This window comes from Panthera onca, chromosome B4 (assembly GCF_046562875.1).
Source record: "Panthera onca isolate mPanOnc1 chromosome B4, mPanOnc1 haplotype 2, whole genome shotgun sequence".
In the NCBI taxonomy this organism is placed as follows: Eukaryota; Metazoa; Chordata; class Mammalia; order Carnivora; family Felidae; genus Panthera; species Panthera onca.
In genome coordinates this window covers 53,652,079-53,667,083 of record NC_138345.1, presented here as the reverse complement: position 1 = coordinate 53,667,083, position 15,005 = coordinate 53,652,079, and the positions used below count along the sequence as shown (strand labels likewise).

The 15,005-nt window shown below is 36.7% G+C and overlaps 2 protein-coding genes across 5 annotated transcripts in view; both read right to left on the bottom strand.

The window, feature by feature from the left end:
• Nucleotides 1-5,616, bottom strand: part of SLCO1B3 (solute carrier organic anion transporter family member 1B3) — a 207,528-nt gene extending 201,912 nt beyond the window's left edge. The window contains exon 1 of the mRNA XM_078450054.2: nucleotides 5,606-5,616. The gene's annotated coding sequence lies outside the window, so the exon portion shown is untranslated. The remainder of the gene's footprint in view (nucleotides 1-5,605) is intronic.
• Nucleotides 1-15,005, bottom strand: part of PDE3A (phosphodiesterase 3A) — a 316,135-nt gene that overhangs the window by 24,460 nt on the left and 276,670 nt on the right. For all 4 annotated transcript variants that reach the window (XM_060658211.3, XM_060658212.3, XM_078450049.2 and 1 more), the window contains 4 exons: nucleotides 13,899-14,118; nucleotides 10,401-10,486; nucleotides 7,206-7,360; nucleotides 5,697-5,834 (listed from right to left, as the gene is read on the bottom strand). In XM_060658211.3, the coding sequence (XP_060514194.2) occupies nucleotides 5,697-5,834; nucleotides 7,206-7,360; nucleotides 10,401-10,486; nucleotides 13,899-14,118 (599 nt within the window). The remainder of the gene's footprint in view (nucleotides 1-5,696; nucleotides 5,835-7,205; nucleotides 7,361-10,400; nucleotides 10,487-13,898; nucleotides 14,119-15,005) is intronic.

Genomic DNA, 15,005 nt, shown 5'->3' with positions numbered 1-15,005 from the left:
TTAAATTTATTTAAACTTATTTAAAGTCAATGACATTCCATTTTGAAGCTTATTTAATTTGAGAGAGAGAGAGAGAGAGAGAGAGAGAGAGAGAGAGAGAGACAGAGACAGACAGTGGGTGAGAGGGGGAGGAGCAGAGAGAGAGGGAGACAGAGAATCCCAAGCAGGCTCCATGCTGTCAGCGCAGAGCCTGATGAGGGGCTTGAACCCATTTACCATGAGATCTTGACCCGAGCTGCAATCAAGAGTCAGATGCTAAGCCAACTGAGCCACCCAGGTGCCCCTCAATGATATTCCTTTAATTATGTACTCAGTGTTTAACATATGTGTGTGTGTGTGTGTGTGTGTGTGTGTGTGTGTATATATATATATATATATATATATATATATAATCTAAAGGAATTTCTATCTAAAATGAAACAGAAGGATATAAAACAAAAAAATCTCATACATGTGCTGTCAGAAAAATACAATTTAAAGACAGACTGATTTCCCATAAATGACTGATTTACAAAAAAAGTGGTAACACTGGGATTTTCTTAAGTGATAGGTAGTTGATCAAGAGTTGCCTCGTATCAACCTTGGGAAGTTGTACTTATGGTTTCCAGAGATGTGAACAAGGAATGGTCAGGGTCGGGCTGGTCTCACAAAGTAAACTGACTTGAGCTTTGCTTGTATGACTGCACTGGTTTCGTCTGCTTGAGGAATTTTCAAACCTGGTCCCATTTGTTTTTTATTTTAACAGTCTCTAATTGAACTATCCCCTTTTTACATTTCCTGCCCATAGATAACAGCCCACCCCAAACCCTCAAGGGACTCATGATAGTTTGCTATAGTTTGCATATCCTAAATCGCAGTACGTCTGTTATTCCTGAATAAACTCATCTTTTTGACAATTTTGAGTTTGCCTCAGTTTACTTCTTTAGGCTGGCATAACTAAAAGGGAGGGTTATTCATTCAGCATATATCTATTGAGCCCTTACCACGTTCCAGACAATTTTCTGCATACGAGGCATATATACAGGTAAACAAAACAAAGATCTCTTCCTTCAGGGAGCTTACGGTCTAGCAGGGAAGGGAAGTAAACAGCAGATATAATAAGGTATACACTATGACAAAAAGTAGTAAGTAATATGTAAAAAAAAAAAAAAAGGGGGGGGGGAGCAGGGGTGGAGGACTGAGAATACCAGAGAAGCTATGGAATTTGCTTTTTTAAGTATGGTGGTTAGAGCAGACATATCCAAGGTGACATTTGAGTAAACAATTGAAGGATATGTAGACTGAAGTACACGGATATCTGCGAAAAGAGTTTTTCATACAGAGAAAAAGGCCTGTGCAAAGGCCCTGAGGTATGCTTGCTGTGCTCAAGAAAGAGCAAGAAGGCCAGCATGGCTAAAACAGAATGAATGAGGACAGGGGTAGAATTTATGTTAGTAACAGCAGAGTGGGATTGGGCAGGATGCAATGTTGGGGGTTTGACAGCTAGACTGACCATTATAAGATTTTTACTCTAAGTGAGGTAGGGAAACCCTGGAAGAGATTAGAGCAGGGAAGTAACTTTATTTGACTTATGTTTTAAAAGCATCACCGTAGCTGCTGTTGGAAACAGATTATACCCTAGGTACATCAACTTCTATATGCTTTTCTCCACTCTGAATGGCAAGTACATTGAAGTTTTACCCTTTTTGTTTGGAACATAACATCCACACCTCCTCTCTTTAAAAATGCAACAGAAAGTGAAGTTAAGGTTTCTGTAATATTTCAAGCTGTTTTTTTTTTTAAGTTAGCTCCTCTTTACTACTGCTTTAGTCTGTATATGAGTTCTTGCTTATAAATACCTAAAGGACTTAACTGCATGTTACTTCAGGGACCTGTCCGAGATCACACAGCTGACATTTTCAGAACCAAAATTCAAGCCAAGCCTTTTTTGGCTCCAAATTTTGTGCTCTAAACTGTGTTAGATCCTACCACTGGTATGTGAAAAGCAATGTTTTTAAGATTGCAAATAACTAAAGTTTCCCATTACTCTCTTAAACATTTGAAAGATGAATTGAAAAAATTAAGACAACAGGATATCTTAGAGTATGGTTTTAAAATAGGAGAATTTTCACTAAGATGCCATTACAAATCAACCACTAATAATTTAAACTACAAATAAAGATTCCATTAACCAGGTAAATACTGGTAACTGGAAAAAGCAAGCACTCTTCTGAAATCTGAACCATGCCCTTTTAAATTTGTTAAAGTAAATATGATAGTCATCAAAAAGGCAGTCAGTATATTGAGACTGAAAAGTCATTTCCATTGCACATATGTCTCTTTAAAAATCTTTTGAAGTGAGATTTTTTCTGTGTAGTTTCAGCCAAAAGGTGATTTCTCGGAATGTTCAAGTTAATTCATTTCAGCTGTCCCAAAAGTCTTACTAGGGTAAAAAAAAAAAAATATGCCTTTCACACAGTGAAAATTTCATGATTTTGTGCTTATAAACTCCAATCAAAGAAAAAAAATCCCATAAAGTTCTACTCAGCAAGACAAATAAAACTGCATTTTCTCAAAGTTCAATGTTTTGTAAACCGGAAAGAAAAAATAGTGACGTACTAAGGATCATGTAGTTATGTATTTATTTTTGAAAGATGACTGGAAAAAAAAAACATTAGTGAATTTTACTGCAATCTAATTGTTCATTACATCTAATTTTTCCATTGTGTACTCCTATCCAGGACTCTTACAAAACATTTTGTGGCAAAGCTGGTCAAGGGTCATATTCCCACCCCTTGTTCCCAGAAATTAAAGGGGAGCTAGGTACTTGGAACAGTATTTGCTATACTGTCACTGTAGCTAAGAAACCAACTGCTACAATAACCATTTTCCCACTGGCTCAAGCTCTCTGTTCCCAGTTTGAAGACAGAATAAGTGAATGTTTTATGAGGGGCTGAGAAACAGCTGAAGGTAAACAAGTCAATAGTATGGATTTCCTGTGGCACCTGAGTGACTCAGTCATTTGAGCATCTGACTTTTGATTTCAGGGCAGGTCAGGTCATGATCTGATCTCATGGTTCCTGAGTTCGAGCCCCAGGCTCTGTACCAACAGTGCGGAACCTGGTTGGGATCCTCTCCCTCCCTCCCTCCCTCTCCCTCTCTCTCCCTCTCTCTCCCTCCCTCCCTCTCTCTCTCTCTCTCTCTCTCTCTCTCTCTCTCTCTCTGCCCCTCCCCTGCTCGCGCTCTCACTGTCTCTCTGAAAATGAATAAATAAACTTAAAAAAATAAATATGGATTTCAAATCACAGGTCCGATATTTACTATATAACTAGATGAATGGGATATGCTGTTTTAAGCCTTGGTTTCCTCTTCTGAGAAACAAATTAAACAGAATACCTGCATCAATGTTACTGAGAGGATTAAATTGCAGAGCTTGGGGGAGTCTGTGACATACGTATCAAATACCAAACAATGTGAAAATGTTCTCTTCACAGGAAACACACTGCAGTGAAAGGGAAAGCAGAGTTCGGGGCCCACTGCCATTGCCTCTTGCTGTACCATTCCAGGGGTATTTCCAGGTAAGATCCTTCCCTCAGAGGTGCAGTCTGCAAGGGGGTTCAGAAAGTGGGATATAAAATCTCCCAGGAGGAGTCCCGAGCTGTGAGGTGAAGGTGGACTGGATAAAAACAGCTGCCCTTAAAGCTGTCTTCACGATCACCTAGCATAAAAGAGGTTGCTTAGCACTGAGGAGAAGGAAAGAGAGGAGAAAATGGGCCCACTAACTCCTAGGAAAGGTGCAAGGGCTGTCACCCTAGGCCTCACAGTGTTCATGGTTAGAAGACAGTTTAGCAGAGGCAACTACATGGTACACAGACCATATAATTATTTTGACCTTCATAAGCCATCAATCATTTTAGCACACTTTTCTGCGTAGGAAGTTGAACTGCCATTATTTTGACACATATCTAACTTCCCTACTAGTCCCTTTAAGGCACAGACCTACTTTTCCTTCTTGAAGACTAGCCTAGTACTTTGCATTTGTGGATCTGAAAAACAGAGGAAAGGCCCCTCTATCATCTTCCTTCAAACCTTCAGGGATCAGGAATCCTCACCCAGAAACTCCACACTTAAGATACTTGTTGAGAAGTCTGAAGAAAGCCTGTCTCTGATGCATGGGGTAGAAAATCAGTATGACACGTGATTTCTCTTCTAGTGTTTTCCAGGGAAATGTTGGTGGCTCCAAAAATCTGGGTCTTGAATTCTACGTCTCATATTAATTTGGTGGTCCTTAGCATCTCTGCTGTGCTATTTAGTCAATCTATGAGAACACACTTGAAGCATTTTACGTAAGCTGATAAATATTATTGTATTAGCCCCTTTCATTGAGGGTGTGTTCTGAGAGGTGTTTGATAACAGAACAATTCCAGTGTTTTGTTTTGTTTTTTTCATTTATTGAGATCATACTCAAATTCTTAATTTCTGTGTTTTCTTTCTCCTTCAAGGACACAAATTTATATATTTTTTAATGTGGAAAGTCTTGAAAGTCGTCCAGCTTAAGGAAAATATACAAAAAGTCTTGTTAAGTAGCAATAGTTCATAGTCTATTTCTTGTGATACTTAATGGTGTCTTCTATATTAGAACAGAGAACTCTGATATGTTTCTCACAGCAATGGAAGGAAATGTGTTTCTGCACAATTTTAGGTCTTTTGGTAAGACCTAAACACTGAAATGTTAAAAAAAAAAATAAAAACTAGTCATTGGAAAAAATTATAGACAATAAATTACTATTTCTCACAGCAATGGAAGGAGATGTGTTTCTGCACAATATCTTACTTTTTGGTAAGACCTAAACACTGAAATATTAAAAAAAAAATTAAAAACTAGTCATTGGAAAAAATTATAGACAATAAATTACTATTTATTATTAGGTAGCTTTCTTATCTTGAGGGCTTGTATCAAGTAGCAATAGTTCATAGTCTATTTCTTGTGATACTTAATGGTGTCTTCTATATTAGAACAGAGAACTCTGATATGTTTCTCACAGCAATGGAAGGAAATGTGTTTCTGCACAATTTTAGGTCTTTTGGTAAGACCTAAACACTGAAATATTAAAAAAAAATTAAAAACTAGTCATTGGAAAAAATTATAGACAATAAATTACTATTTATTATTAGGTAGCTTTCTTATCTTGAGGGCTTGTATCAAGTAGCAATAGTTCATAGTCTATTTCTTGTGATACTTAATGGTGTCTTCTATATTAGAACACAGAACTCTGATATGTTTCTCACAGCAATGGAAGGAAACGTGTTTCTGCACAATATCTTACTTTTTGGTAAGACCTAAACACTGAAATATTAAAAAAAATTAAAAACTAGTCATTGGAAAAAAATTATAGACAATAAATTACTATTTATTATTAGGTAGCTTTCTTATCTTGAGGGCTTGTATCGCCTTTTATTTCTTTTGTCCCTGTTCCTCTCCCCTCTGTCTTAAAAACTACGTATTTTAATTGTACATTATGGTATTCACTCACTTGAAATTCCAACTTCTTTTGTTGACCCAGTACCAAAGAATCTACAGAATGTGAGGTACTAAAACTTCCTTTCTCCACCTGAAGTCTACCACCAGTGTCAAGCATGTACAGAGCTTTAACCAACCATGGAGTTTTTTTTTTTTTTCCTACATTTAAAGTCGCACGTATGAATGCATTCCTTACCTGGCTGAGAATACGGCCACATTTTCTTCCTATTTTTTCCACCAAATCAAAAATCGGAAAATTCCAAGTATTTAGCTGCTCCATAATTGAGTCCAAGTTATCCATGACAAGAGGTTCAGGAGCAAGAACTGGTTTGTCCTATAATGAAGAAGAAAATATTTTAAGAACATGTAATTTTTTTCTACGAAGCAATTTGCACTTTGTTCAACAACTGAGTTTACAAAAATAAATGACTTAAAACTTCAGGGTGAATGAATGATCTTAAAAAAAAAAAAAAAAGCAAGGTGAATAAGACATTGGTCCCAAAGTAAGGAGAGAAGGTCCTAACGCTGTTTCATACCATGAATTTTGCATATTAGGTGCCTGCCTATTGCTGGTTCATATATGCCACAGAAAAAAATGGATGTTTCTTTCCTAATAGAACTGCTTTTCACCTACTATGGGATTCTTCAATAAAGACTAAAGGACTTTAGGATGCTCTGAAATTGTATATAAATTTATCTCTTTAGAAGTATATGTAAATTTTTCTGGGAGGGTTCCTGGTTTATATTGGACTTTCAAGAGAAACCCATGATGGGGGAGGAGTCAATCACCCCCTACTCGGCCAAATTTATATTATTGTTTCAAAATCAGCATTAATCCTATGATAACTGCCACATTTTTCACTATTTTTATTTAATTCATGTGATGTATGGTTTATAAAGAAACCCGCACTAAAGAAATGTAAAGACATTTTACAATATGTTTTAAATGAGGATATTCTTAAGAGTACATTTACCAAAAGGTAAAAATAAAAAAATGATAGTGAGGATTAGGAAACATGCAAATTACATTATCTGACAATCTCTTTAAATTAAAAGTATAAATGGTAACTCAGGTAAAATAAAAATGATAATAGCAACAATGGATAATTACATGACAGTGAACTATTTTCTACTATTTGCTGCCTCCCCAAGATTAATCAGACTCAAATGTATGCTTTTATCTTCTTTAAAAGGATCTCTATAAACACCCCAAATCAGTCATCATTAAAGGATATTTTAACGGGTAGCAAGTGTCAGTATAAATCTAGCTTAATACAATAAGGAAAATAAATATTGGCATGCTTTCTAAATAAAGGAAGTGCTAGGAAAAAGTAGCAGAAGCCCTAAGACAACTAACATATTTCACTTTTACTGATGTTTATAAAATATTTTTTATCGGATGAAATAATTTTTTTTCTATGCACTTTTACATTTACATTTTTAGATTCTAGGATTAAACACCTGTAGTCACTTGTGGACATGAATATTTATGGTTTTAATCACTAAATAATAGAATCATTAAGAGACTGATATACTTGCATAAGGAAAACATATACTGACACACATAGGTATGGCTATAGCACATGTGTGCTCCAAAAGAGATACATCTGTAAATCTAACGACTCAGGGGTCTGTTTCTAAGTCAATTTCTGTAACAGAAGGCAATCTCTCAAGTAAATGAATGAGCGCAGTGATGTGGGGCTACCAGGAATATCATGGTCTCAGACGTGTAGGTGCCACAAGCCGAAGCTTTCCTTAGAGGCTCTCTCGGGCACTCGATCTCATCTTCATTCTGTACAATATCACTGCTATCGCTGTTGTTATTGGTTTCATAATCAGAGGTAACTTGAGTAGTGTCATCTGCAATTACAAGAGAACAGATTAGGATGAAACCTGCAAATGGAAAAAGGGGTCCTATGTGAGCGCATATTCCTAAGCGAGTAGGGAAATAACTGCTTTCATGAGCTGACACGCCAAGAAGGTGAGATCATGAAGTGGAGAAAAGTACACATTTTTTAACCCAAGAAAATAGACAGAATTATGACCTGTAGTTTATATTACGCTCAGTTATTCCTCAGTAATAATATGTAGATCAGCAGTTTATACTTTTTACAAATCTTATAACATTATGTTCCTTTTTCCTTTATGCATCCGCCAACACATTAAACCAGCAAGTAGCTGACATAACACTAACTCCAGAATGGGCACATGGTAGAAGTTAGCTGATAGCTGAGAACAAGGTGGTGTCTGTGGGACATGGCACAGTAGCAGGTGCTGAAGGACTGGGGACATCTTGTGTGTCCAATCTCCATAGGAAGCTGTGGCTTTCCTCCTTAGATGCCTCCTTCCACTGTCTCCCATTTCAATCAGCACTAAACTATGCTAACCAGAGGCCCAATCAGGTAAGGTGTAGAGTCTGTAGAACATGCTTCTGGGGCAAAGACCTCGAAAGAACCTTCTCATGGCTGAACAAGTGCCTGAATGAAGTTTACTGTGTGAGTGGCCATGTGCTGGACAGCACTGAAAGCACCTTATTTGTACTAACGCCTTTAAACCTACACAATCCTGAGGCGGGTTTTACAGCACATCACTGCATTACTCATATCCTTACTTTGCAGAAAGGAAATGGAGGCACAGAAGGGATAAGTAAATGGCTTAAGGCACACAGCTGGTAAATTTTGCCGCATGACTTTGAACCCATGAAATCTGACCCAACGTCCTATATTCTTTACTTTTGATAAAGCCTAGCTTTTTTTTTTCTTTTATGGTTATTGCTAAGATCCCTATGGAATCTTTGCTTTCTCCTAAGTCACAAATATATCTTCCTCTGTTTTCTTTCAGAACCTTTATTGTTTTAGCTTTTACATTTAGGTCTATGCTCCACCTCAGGACCATGTTTCATATGGTGTGCAGTAGGGGGTGAAATTCATTTTTTTCCAACCCTCTTGGAATGCTCTGGCATCTTTGTTGAAAATTCAGTGATGGTGTAGACACGGGTCTAATTTGGGGCTTTCTGATCTATTCCATTTGACCTATTTGCTGATCCTTATTCCTGCACCACACTATCTTGATTACTATAGTTTAAGTCTTGAAGTCAGGTAAAGTATTTCCTCTTTGTTCTCCCTTCTCAGATGTGGATATTCTAGTATTGTTGTATGCCGTCATACCTTTACTATCTAATTTTTCTGAAGTTGTTAGCGAATAATGGCTTTTGTTAGGTAGACTATTGCAATCAGGGGTATCTTATAAGACTTTTCCAAGGACCTGTCTTTCTTCCATCTTTCTCATGAAGTTTGTTCTATGTTAGAATGAGACACAGCATGAAAATACAATCGACAAGTTTCAATCTCAGAATTTGTAGAAAAAATGAAGAACACTCAAAGGCCATAGCTCTACATGAGGCCACAAAGGAGATAAGAAACTACTACCCATATTCTATCAGACTCAGTAGAGTCAAAGAATATCAGGGACATAAGGAGGGGATATTCTGAGTCTTCAGAATGCTACAATATCACAGAGAATTCTCCTTTTGAATTTTTCTTGCCTGTGTCTCTTGACATATCTGCTGAAGCAGATAATCACGAACCATTCTTGCATACCTTTATCACCCTAAACTCTGTAGTTCAGAGAAGCCATTTTTTTCCTACCATGTAGATCTTCAGCGCTAACAAAAGCAAGTCCCTAGATCTGCATCAATAAAAATAAAATAATAATTACTGTAGTGATGGCAGCAAACAGTGGGTCACTGTTTACATTACTTACAGTGACCTAGATACTATTAAGTATTTTACTTGATTTTTTAAATTGAAGTATAGTTGACATAAAATAATGTATTAGTGTCAGGTATACAAAATAGTGATTCAATAATTATATACATTATGCAGTGCTTACCATAAGTGTACTTACTGTACAGTTATGATATTAGTGACAATATTCCCTTTGCTCTACCTTTCATGCTCATGAATTATTTATTTTATAACTGGAAGTCTGCACCTCGTAATTCCCTTCACCTATTTTGTCCATCCCCTTACTCTATTCCATTCTGGCAATAACATTTTTTCCCTGTAGTTATGAGTTTGTTTCTGTTTGTTTGGTTTTCAGTTTCCACATATAAATGAAATCATGTGTTATTTGTCTTTCTCTGACTTATTTCACTTAGCATAATAGCCTCTAGGTCTACCCATGTTGTCACAAATGGCAAGATTTCATTATGTTTTTATGGCTGAGTAATATTCTGTCATGTGTTAGGTTGCTTCCATACCTTGGCTGTTGTAAATAATGCTGCAGTAAACATAGGAGTGCATATATCTTTTCAAATTAGTGTTTCCATTACATGTTTTAAGTAATTTAATTCTCACAACAATCCTGTCTGGTATGTACTGTTATCATCCACATCCACAGATGAAGGAATTGAGTCACAGAGATTACAATACAAACTAGTAGACAGTCAAATAAAGGTAAAACCAGCCTTGAATGCCTGTGTTCTTTTAACCTCTCCATGACATTGCCTCAAGAAAAAGCCATTTTTACAAGCTTATAGTGATTCTCAGCCTGTAATGGAGATCTCCAGAGAGTTCCCTAAAAGGGATGACCCTTCAGTGTCCAAGATAATATGACATTTCTATATAGTTCTACACATTATATAAAATGACTTCTAGTTTTAAAAATACATACATTTGTGTATAGATATTGAAAACCATTTGGGATAGCTTTGCATCAAAATTTTACCCACGATTAGCTCTTAGGTAGTAGGACTATGGATGATTTTGTCTTCCTTCACTATCTTTTTAAATTTGTTATCTAAAAAGTCAGAAATATATGTTACCTTTTTGATCAGAGGAAAAAAAAAAAAAGTAAAGTGATTTCCATTTTAAGCAAAAGAATCCAAACAAAGAATTACCCGTTCTGCTTGGTGTCCGAATGGTAGCCCTGCTTCTCTCCAGGGGCACAGCAGCCGGGGTCCCTTGGGGATATGGCCTGCCACAGCTGAGAAATATTGGAACAGCTGTAAGTATATTCTTTCTTTTCAAAAAGTCACAGACATACACCATCTATGTACACATGAAGGGCAATAATAATCAAATCTTTCTATCTTCCACTTATTTGATAGAAAACCTCATTTTGCTTTATATACAGATGCTGATATGCTGATATACTGTTTTCTTTTTTGTGAGAATGTCATCAATACAAATGATCAGAAACTCCACTCAACGCTCATCTTCCTCTATAGTCTAGACCATAGTTGAGGTGAAACTACTGGCAAAATTGTTACGTTAGAGAATCCTGGGATTGTCTGCTACCTATTTATAATAATGATTTTGGAGGTGCTGATGCACATTTAGTTAAAAAATATGTTTTCCAGTGGAATCCCTTTGTATCTGCTTAAAAGCCTCATTATTAGATTTATTTCTGTGGATTAAGAGACATTTTATGCCCAAGGAGCCCTTTAAGAAAAGATTGCATATGTGAAAATAGAATGCTAGTATGTTAACTTTTTGTCACAAAATAAAAATTAATTTTTTTTAATATTGACCGGTCACTGTTAAGGCCCTAAGGAAATGAAAGTAGAGATACATTTTGATGAAGAGTGAATGTAAAACTGACTAGCACAGAACACTAGTTGAGAAAAACAGGCCAAAGGGGTATGTTGTGAGTAACCTAGAAAAATGAAAATACTTGAGAGACTGGGCTCTTTAACAGAGGACTTTGGAGAATGTAGGACACTTATTTTCTCAACACTTTTGACTGTTTCATAAATTAAAAAGCAACCCCACAAATGGTTGGGCAAGTTTCTTCTCTCACTTATCTTGTTTAGAAACTCCATGGTTAGATTTTAATTCTGCCTTTTGCTTATGGGTTCTTTTCTTCTGCCTAATACTACAAATGGTCTCGGACGGTTTTGTTATTTAACCACAGATTATTCACTCTAAAAGGAAAAGAAATGAAATGGTTCATAATTTAATATATTAAACGTCTCATCACTTTTCTTTTCCCTGAATTGTGCTTAGATATATGTTGTAGAGATAAGCATTTTTCTAGGTAGAGAATATTTTCATCCTAAGTAAATTTATTTTCAAGCCTTAAATGTAAGTGGAAAAGCATCACATGTGAAATATTTCTAATTATGAAATCCCATCACTTTGATTTAGGGAATCAAAAGAAAATGACTGGACCAAAGTGGGGGAAAAAACAGACACAAATGATGGGCTTACATTCTTGGGTGACACTTGGTAGATGCCGGGTTTATTAGTTTTAAGAATTTTCATTGCAAGATAATACTTAAAAGGAACACTTAAATTAGTAGTCCAAATATACTACCTCTTATGCCAAAAAAATGGCTTGTTGTGTAGACATTACAGCAGCCAAAAGACGGATTCAATGCCAAACCCTTCGAGTTCAGCAGGGGAAACCACAATAATTAGTCGTGTGTTTCTGGAGCTCTCTGTGCCTACATGGGTGGTTGCCTTGAAGGCAATAATAGAACATGGTTTGAATTACAGATTTATAAAGCCCAAACAAATAAAAGACACACTACTGGATTTATAAACATTACTGAAAAAGCAGGCAGTGAAATTGTCTTGTTTTTCTCCAAAACCTCTTTTATAAAAATCCCATTAACATTCTTCCTGCTAAATTCACAAAAAAATAGACTGTGATGAGAAGAGCTGTGTGAGTGGTAGATCAGAACATCTCTGCTTTCTTTAGGCAACTTATTTCCCACAAGTCTGAAGCCCGCAGTGGGAGAGTCTCCCTAGAAATGCTGGAAGCAGATGTCCTTGATGGTGATTACTCCACTGAGCTTTGTCTTGGCTTAGGATGCATACCACAAAAACATGTTTCTTAAGGATGTTCCATCAAACACTAGCTCCATGGGAAATTACTGTGTGTTCACCTAAAGAAACTGGTTATGTGGTCAGATATATTCAGGAAATGCTAGATGAGACAAAAATCAAGAGGTTTCTTTTTGCAGGACTTCTCAGAGCTTTTAATAAAGTGATGTGTGTTGTGAATCGCTGAGGGAAATATACATGATAGGTCTGTTTTACCACAGATCATGCTTTGTGTGTGGGGAGGTGGGGGGAAAGATGGGATTAATATTCCACATAAATTATTTCATTAAAAAAGCTGTCATAGAGAGGTAACAGAATAACTTTTGGATGGTAAAATAACTTTTTACTCTGACCCTGGACCAGGAAACTAACAAAAATGATTTCCCTTTAAAAATATTTGTAAAGAGAAAAGAATATAGTTTTTGAATAAATGATCAGAAAATGAAACGTGTGAAGCTTAAATCTGGGTCTGTGAACCACCAGGTGATAGTAAACTATCAATATGTAAGTCATTTATGCAAATGTTTATCCTCAGTAACCTTAGAAAAGAAATAACACTCTCATGATTATACTTAGTTTAAAAACACTCAACTCTTGTAGTTAAAAGAATACTGTAATGCTTTAAAACCAGTTCTTCAAGTTGAAGCTATTCTAGAGAACAATAATATTACCATATCAGTAAGAGGAGGTATTTCCTTCTCAGGACAATGTTGGCAAAATAACTACTCTCACCATGCTAGGCCTTTTTTTTTTTTTTTTATCCTCTGTGACAAGACATGACTTCTTATTTCTAATTCTATTTAAAAATGATAGAGCAATACAAACCGATTGCTTAATTGCATTCAGAGACCCATTTGGTCCAACTGTAACATGTCGTGTTATTTGCATATTTTCAAAGTGGGAATTGCATGCTTAAGATAAAATACCCTTAAAATCAATATAAAATCCTCCCTGGACATAAAAATATTCCAACACATGGGGCGTCTGGATGCCTCGGTTGGGCGTCCGACTTCAGCTCAGGTCGTGATCTCACGGTTCATGGGTTCGAGCCCTGTGTTGGGTTCTGTGCTGGCAGCTGGGAGCCTGGAGCCTGCTTCAGATTCTGTGTCTCCCTCTCTCTACCCCTCCCCCACTCTCACACACACACACACACACACACACACACACACACACACACACACTCTATCTCTCAAAAATCAATAAACATTAAAAAAATTAAAAAAAATTCCAACACAACATCCTATTATACTAAATGACTTGATACAATTTTTTACTTACAGGTTTTATGCATTCTCCATCAGTAAGCAGAGGAAATATACAACTAATTATTTTATATCATCTCCAAAGTTTAGCTGTATGGACTGTATGGACTCTAAGCTTTGTATTAACAGACAACCACAAAAAAAAATTAAGTTTCTATTCAACATAAAATATTTTCTACTTTTCCTGTCCATTGCTTTGTCAAACCTCCACATAGCTATGTGGACTGGAGGTAAGTGTTCCTAAGAAGAAAACTAGTATTCGTTTTCTGATGAGTTAAAGTCTAGTTAACACGATAAAATCCTTACCTGCTACATATAACAGGTGGAGGGAGGATCTGAGGAGATAGGTCAGGGGCACTCTGAGTATAAGTTAACGCCCTGGGAGAACTTAGGCCCTGTTTGGCAGCTGTGTTGGCAGATTCTGGAAACTGCACTGCAGAAATTTTGCTGACTGGGCTGCTGGCGGGGGTCCCTTGGGGAGGTGAGGAACAGGGCGACGAAAGAGGTGAAATTTTAGCTAGGGCACCTAGAAAGACAAAGATTTATTAAACCACTAAATAAATTTTTTGGAAATTAGAAACCCCAGCTCTTCCGCTTCACCTTAGACCCCCTCTCACTCCATCAGGACCACGTGAGCACTCAGGCCATGGGGCTTGCCCTCTCTGCACACCACCATCTGGAGACAAGGTGTACAGTGGGGTGTCTCCATGGCACGAAATGGGAAGAATGGATCATCATGAAAAGATCAGTGGCACTGTTGGCAAGTTGAGCTAAAGCCTTGGTGTCCTGGAGTAACTTCAGGACAGAAGGATATTATTTTCTCCTCCCATCTTTGTTTCTTCTTGTCATTCTGACATAATAATTAAAATTTCCTCGTGTGTTTGCCTTCTCTAAGGTTGAGAAATTTTTAGCAGTAACAGGATCTGCTATTGTTTTAAACATTAACTTATCTGGAGCAGAGTTTGGCAGGTATCTGATGCTTAAAATTCGTAAATAAAGAAGATATATTTTTGAGAGGCAATTAACTTTATTAACCATCAACATTTTTAGTGAACCTACGTTATTGGTGTGAGACAGAACTCTGATCAGAATAGTATCTGAAGAAAACATTTAAAAATGTAATATGATCCATTTCAGATGAAACAAAAGGACTAAAGCCTAAATTGTAAGTGTTGATATCTGTGCCAAAGTGCATTTACTCTTGATTGTGAAAACTGTACAGAAAACTGGCTTAGCTTTCAAAGTGCTGATACTTGAATACAGGGACGAGATCTTTTGAAGTTCCATTCTTCCAAACACAGAGAAGGCAGCCTGCACTGAAAACTGAAGAGAGAACTATCTTCTGAACAGCCATCTGCTTACTGTTTTCCAGCATTTTATGGCTGAACAACCTACTGTAAGGCAAATGAAATG